General features: G+C 37.1%; 1 protein-coding gene across 3 annotated transcripts; it reads right to left on the reverse strand.

The window, feature by feature from the left end:
- Positions 565-6,074, reverse strand: LOC109837693 (ETHYLENE INSENSITIVE 3-like 3 protein). Of its 3 annotated transcripts, XR_002246431.1 has the most exons (6): positions 5,893-6,073; positions 3,336-5,225; positions 3,154-3,244; positions 1,042-1,627; positions 892-938; positions 565-804 (listed from the first exon to the last, which is right to left on the reverse strand). XR_002246431.1 is itself a non-coding variant. In XM_020406154.1 (3 exons), the coding sequence occupies exon 2, from the start codon at positions 5,133-5,135 to the stop codon at positions 3,336-3,338; it is 1,800 nt and encodes a 599-aa protein (XP_020261743.1). In that variant the 5' UTR covers positions 5,136-5,176; positions 5,893-6,074; the 3' UTR covers positions 2,969-3,244. The 3 variants fall into 3 exon arrangements, 2 of the variants coding, with proteins under 2 accessions (XP_020261743.1, XP_020261648.1); XM_020406154.1 differs by lacking the exons at positions 565-804; positions 892-938; positions 1,042-1,627 and having other exon boundaries at positions 2,969-3,244; positions 3,336-5,176; positions 5,893-6,074; XM_020406059.1 differs by lacking the exons at positions 565-804; positions 892-938; positions 1,042-1,627 and having other exon boundaries at positions 2,969-3,244.

Here is a 6,723-nt window from a genome sequence, read left to right on the forward strand (position 1 = left end):
GAAAGATGGAGATGCATTAGAAGATATTAGGAGACATTATGCCTTGGTAGAGGATCTCAATCCCTCGAAATTGAGGGCATCCAGTAATAGAAACCCTAACTTATCATTGCATTCACATACAACCCTAGCTACCCTTTGCTTCTTTGCTCATGAGAACCTTCCACTTTGTCTGGACCTTAATTTAAGTGTCAATTTGTACACTTTTTAGAGCTCATAATTGAGACTAGGGCCAAATGGGCCATTGGCGCCTCTTCCCACTTTGATTGGTACGTCGCGCTTATGGAGTAGCACGAGACAAATATAATTTGAAAAAAAAAAAGTGCACATGATGCATTAATATTTAATCATAGTCCCCCCTTTTTTTTTGTCATCTAGTTGCTCAATTTTCACAAATAAAAAAATAAAAAGAAAGAAAGAAAGGAAAATATGGTAAAACCAGTATTTTGGGTTTGATAAAGAGATGCAGTGCATATTGAAAATAAAAGAAGATTAAATAAATTAACAGAACTAAATAAAAATGCATACAAATCCCTGAAAATACTCCTTCCAACGACAACATCTAAATCCAAAGAAACAAGATTACATACATAAGGTGATGAGAACGAACAAAGAGTAGCCATTTCAAATTATCTCTTCATCTCAAAGAACATATTTTTTTTAAGGAGATAAAAAAAAAGAGAGAGAAAATCAAAGGAAATGGTGAAAAGGGTCTCTGTTGTGATGAACGGGGTTGGAGCCTGTTGGTACTTGCCTCTTTGATTCTTCAACCGTTGATTTATTCACCGTTCTATCCTCCATCCCAACCTAAAAAAAATACATAAAAAATCAGGGAAAAACATTATTTATTTATTTAAAAAAAAGAAACGAGCTCTTAAAATTTCTCATAATTACCCTGTTATCCATTGCTGGTGCTTCCATCTTCGCTTCTTCATGCAGACCTGCAATGGAGAATTAGAAAGAAACCCATTTTAGAACACATCAATTACAAAAAGACCCACATTTCAAAAAAACGACTTTTTTTTTTGTTGCTCATTTGCTTACTTGGATTAATGAGAGTACGAGAAGCGAGAGTGAGGAAAGCCATTGATATGAAGAGGGTGGCGGCTAGCAACCAGGAGCCTCTGCTTGCCATTGAAAATCCCAAACAAGAAAATTGAATAAATGGTGCTCGATTCTACTGCCTTTTTTTTCCTCGGGTGGGGAAAAAAAAAGCTTGAATAAAAGTTTATTTTCTTTTTTTTTTTATAATAGAAAAATAAGTGTGGGGAGCTGGCGGGAGAGGATGCACAGCTGTATGGACACGTGGCATCCAGTAAGAGGGTTTCTGTTGTACAGGAAAGCCCCCAATTTTACGCTGATTCACGAGAAGAGCCCCTCATTTTGGACGGGAGTGTTCTGCTCCCTCGGCGGGAGAGTGAGTGACAAAAATGCCCTTCCGTATTTGAAGAAGAGCGTTTAACCTCCGGCGATGTCAGGGGCAGATTGGTCATAATGGAAATATTGGTTTCGTTGCGATCGCATAACGGCCGACTCTGGAGTTGCAGAGCAGCTGGCGCTTCGGTGACACGTGGATAAATGAGGGCCGTCCATCACAAGACCTGTTACTTCGGCTTTTGCGGAAAGGCCCCTTCAGAAAATAGAGTATTTTTCATGAGTTTCTACCCGCGTGCGGTATTTAAGGAGATATTTACAGAAGAGACCCTTGTTTATATTTATTTTCATGAGTCCTATTTGATCTGCTAAACCCAAATAAGAGTCATTCACAGACCGGGAAGCCTTATCTTTTTAGTTCAATCTATTTGATCATTGGTTTGCAATTTAGTTTAAAGGTTGAATCTTATGATTTTGTTAACAACATGTAAGTTGCATTTTTTTTATTTTTGGATTTGCATATAATTGAGATTTCAGAATCCTAATTAAATATATACTTTTTACTTGACATGTAATAAATAATGATATCTAAGTCATGTGTAGTCCTTGTAAAAAGCTTTCATTCTTAATAGAGTTTTTGGAGATTAAAAAAAATAAACTTCCACCTTTCGTATTAAACTAAGTTCTTTAAATTTAAATTAATCATAATTTGACAAATTCCGAAGGAAAAAAAACACATATTATTGCGAGAACTTTTCTCTCATGTGAAAGACACTCCCCCAAAGGCAAAAATACCAAATTGATATATTATGTTTACCCTTAGTGACAATTTGATATTTTTTTTTGGCAACATATTGGTATATTATTTTTTCTCCGACGACAAATGGGCCTCAAAATTGGCCGGACCAAAACTTTCGGCGAAATTTCTCACGCAACGCCTCACGTGGTGTGAACGTGGCTGTCAGTGTGGCTTCCAGCGTCATAAATTAGCTCCAAACCTAAACCCTAACCCCTCAATCCCCTTCCTCCTCCTCCTCCACCTCTCCCTCTCCTCCCTCCTCCGCTCCTCTTTCCTCTCCAACACCTCTAAGACCTTCTTCAACATCTTCAAATCCCCCCTCGACTCTCAATGTAGTGAGCTTTAATACCTTGATTTCTAGGTTTTTTAGAGAGAAGGGGATGATTTTGGATGTGATTAGTTGTAATTATTTGTCACTAAGAGCTAAGAGCCACGCTGAGAAAAATGGAACACCTCGAAAATAGAACATCAATCACTTTTCACCTACTCCAAAATAGAGAATCTATTTTTGAGAAGTGATGTAAGGACCAGATTTGTCCGCCTCACTACCAAGTTCAATGAAAGAACTTAGTACCAAAGTTCTCCATATTTCTCTCTCTCTCTCTCTCTCTCTATATATATATATATATATATATAATAAATGGGTATGCTTGGTACTAAACATAAATTCTGTGCTTGGTAGTAAGGTGTCATATTCTCACCAAATAATATTAATTCATCTTTTGATTTTTTCTATTTTCATTACTATTCGCAGTCCCCAATTTTGTTCAATGGTAGACGTTTGACGAGTATATTCAGTTCAGCAAACAGATAAAGGAAATCCTTACGACTTATTTGGGAAGCATGTCCTTGAAAAAATAATTTAAATTTACACTTTCAGATAACTTAACATTACTCCTTAAACTAAAAGACTAGTCATTCAGAGCCTCGATTAGCATTTAAAACGGCATTAATGACAATAAAAAAAAAGTCCAGCATTTTACCATACGAGTCATGACTATGAAAAACTAATATCCTACAGATCTGAAAATGGAGAACGCTGTAGAAATTCACAGAACAGACGGAGGCATGGCCCTGTAAAACCAAGAAAGAAAAAGGATAATAAGCACATTTAAAAAGCAAAAAAAAAGCAAAGTATAACAAAAATAAAGATGAGTAAACTTACTTATGTTCCCAAGTACCCCATCAAATCATCATCATCCAAGATGAAGTCATCAATGTCAGGAATCGAACCAAGTGGACTTCCGAGACCGAAATCATGGGACATCGGATAAAGAGAATCAAACTGACTACCAACATATTTATTTGAATCGCTTTGGATCGGTTCCTCAACTGCTAACGGATGCACATTCCCAGCAATTTCCTCTGAACTTCCATTCATATCCAGTGCATGCCCGTAGATATGATTACCAACAGCAAGTCCAGTATCCTCGGTCCTCATTTGCTCTTTATTTTGGGTGTGCCCATATCCAACAGATGAGGGGAAGACCCTAAACGGCGGAGTTTGAGAGTGCAAATTACCATTGAAAACATCCTGATACATCAAGGGATGGTTGTCCACATACATATTTTGCACGGCAGCATTAAGAGGAGGAACACTTAATTGGTTGTTAGTATCAATCTCATGTGCATTAGCAACTCCAGGCTCTGGAACAATTAATTGATTCTCGTTGTGATTATCCCGAGTACTTGAAGAAGGATTTGTATAATTCTCCAAGTTAGCATTTCCCATATGATAACTGATAGCAGGTAAATCTGCATCATTCATATCAGGGATATAATTTCTTCGGTGTTCTTCTAAATGACTATTTTGAGATCCTGCTGAGTCACGATCAACAATTTTAGAACTCACACGAGCTCTTTTTCTCCTTGGCTTTTTAGTTGCTTGAATAGGACCATCAGCTGGAGAATTCTCTCCACCTGTTGAAACATCAAATTCTCTACATGATTGTGGAGCTTTCGATGAAATAGAGTCACGAGCGTCATCAACATCATACTCGTTATTACTGCTGTTAGTATCCTCTCTTCTCTCATCGTGGCAATTATGTGGATTCTCCGTCACATCAGACATCCCATTCTCACTGCTAGGCAACAGAATACTTGTTTCCTCTCCATTTAACACTCCCAACCAGATAGAACTCTCTTTCGCAGTCATCTTATCCTGCAAACACTTTGATTTCCTGACATGGGTTCTTATCTTCTCAATATTGGGAGACATATGCTTAATAACGCCAGTCAATACTCCGACCTTCCACATTTTCTTTAGATCATGTGGCTTTTTATAAGGGGGAATCTGGCCCTTAGGCAACCCTAGATTTATCCACCAGTCTTCATTTCCCGTAGGCCACCAAGGAGGAGGAACACCCTTTTCTAAAGGGAATTTACGCTGTGGAGGATCACAATGTTGCATTAATGACGATAGTAAAGATCCCAATGTAGCATCTTGAAGGTCCATGAGGCTGTAACAATTTTTTCCTCCGTTATTCTTTGCATTCTCGGCTGCAAGGTTCTCTGCTTCGTATTTTGCTATAGCCGCTGGTCCATTTTTATCGAACTTCACCTTCTCCTTCCACCAAGCTCTGATGTTATCTGAAGCACCACTCACCGGTTTTCCCTTCTCGGGTATTATTCCATAGACAAAACCACGGGCGTTGCACACTTGCATCAACTTCAACATATACTTAAGAATCCCATCCTGGGCTCTAGACATTTTCTTTCTCCGAGCTTGGTCAGAGGGCTGCTTGGGCTTGGATTTCTTAGCTGCCTGCTGGAGAGCAAGCTTTTGTCGCTCTTTAAGTCTCTTAAGCTTAACTTTGTCCTTCCACATTCTTCTAGTTAGATCCTCAGCCTCTATTTCTTCTTCACTTACATCATTCTCTGCAAGGTTTTCGCACCTGACATCGTCGACATCAAAGTCTGAACTATCACCACCCAGCCCATTTTCGATCATCATGAGCTGCTCCATGCTAGCAGATTATTGCTTAATGATCTAATTCTTGTCTCAACCTAGCAAGAAACTCTTCTTTCTTATGATCATCCTAAGAGTTCTTGGGTCCTGCCAAAAGGCACAGACCGAAATGAAAATTATATAGAAAATAAGAATATTTCACCACAGGCATCTGACTAATTGCAAATGAGAATCTATTCGATAGAATTAAATCAAAAAAATTCTCCGAAAGGAAGAGTGGGAAGTTCTACTGATAATGATCATATACTAAAACTTGGAATTCAGTTTCATGACACGTCTTCTAATATCTAGCACCATACAATAATTAATTCAATTATAAAAAATTACATAATCAAAGTATTAAAGACCAACAACTATCACAAAAAAAAAAGATCCTGTTAAAGTCGCATACTCATCGAATGACCGTGATTCTCATTGTTTAACAACCCTAAATCTAAATAATTTAGTAAAATTTCCAAAACTAGTACTAAATCTAAATAACAAAAAAAAAAGAAATTCATATGGTTCCAAAATCATCCAATTCAATAATCAAACTTTCAATCATCAAAACACGGCCCATGCAATTATGATCTAATTAAATTATTCCGACAAAAACATAATCGAGATCACTCCCTAAACAGCAAAAATACTTTACAGTTCTTCAAAGATCGGATTTCGACAGAAACGGACCACACACGAAAAAAAAAATCAACGGAAGCAATGATTGCTTTACAAAATCATCATAACAGAAAAAGGACAGGGATCGAATCATTACCTACAGCCGCTGCGAATTGGCAGCCCTAACGAATTCGAACGACCAGAAACGCGTACAACGTATCCAAAGATTTAATCTATAAAACCCTAATTGAGTAAAAGCTCGAACTTTTTTCCCCCTTTTGGGCAAGCAAAAAAATTTAGGGGATGAAAATAAATGAAAGAAAGAGAAGAAGACGGACGGGATTTGTTTCGGAGAGCAGAATAGAGCTGCGAATAGACGGAAGTGCCCCTACTTTTTGTTTTTTTATAATTTTTATTCCGGGCCGGAATGGGCAAGTCCAATGGACCAAGTTGGTCAGAGCACGATTGTTGCCTTTTTGTGATTTCCACTCAATACCTGTGCAATGAACCTTTTTAAGGATGAAAAAGAATATGGAAAGTATTTATTATATTTTGGTTAAAAAGGAATTTTTTTTTTAAGAAACCATCTTGTATTTAGGGCCAATCTAATACTATTCTAAAATCTAATAGTCATGTTAAAACATTTCTTCCAAAAATGTCCTTTTAAACATATACATACATACATGAAATACATGCATCCATACATAAACAATACTCATACATACGTAATAAGCCTCAATTAAATGCATGTCTTTTTAAACATATACATGCATATATAAAATACATACATCCATACATAAACTATACCCTTACATACATAACCCCAAATTAAATGCATATTCATAACCCAAAAAACATGAATGTTTTATATTAAATACTCACACGGAATGGTTAAAGACGTTCCCCCCCCCCCCCCCTCCCCCAAAAAAAAATGAATGTTTTATATTAAATACTCACGCATAATGGTTAAAGACATTTCATGTTTCAA

Source organism: Asparagus officinalis, chromosome 1 (genome assembly GCF_001876935.1).
Source record: "Asparagus officinalis chromosome 1, Aspof.V1, whole genome shotgun sequence".
NCBI classification, from domain to species: domain Eukaryota; kingdom Viridiplantae; phylum Streptophyta; class Magnoliopsida; order Asparagales; family Asparagaceae; genus Asparagus; species Asparagus officinalis.

Coding starts and splice junctions, on each gene's coding strand:
- LOC109837693 (XM_020406154.1), bottom strand. CDS start 5,135: ATGGAGCAGCTCATGATGATCGAAAATGGGCTGGGTGGTGATAGTTCA.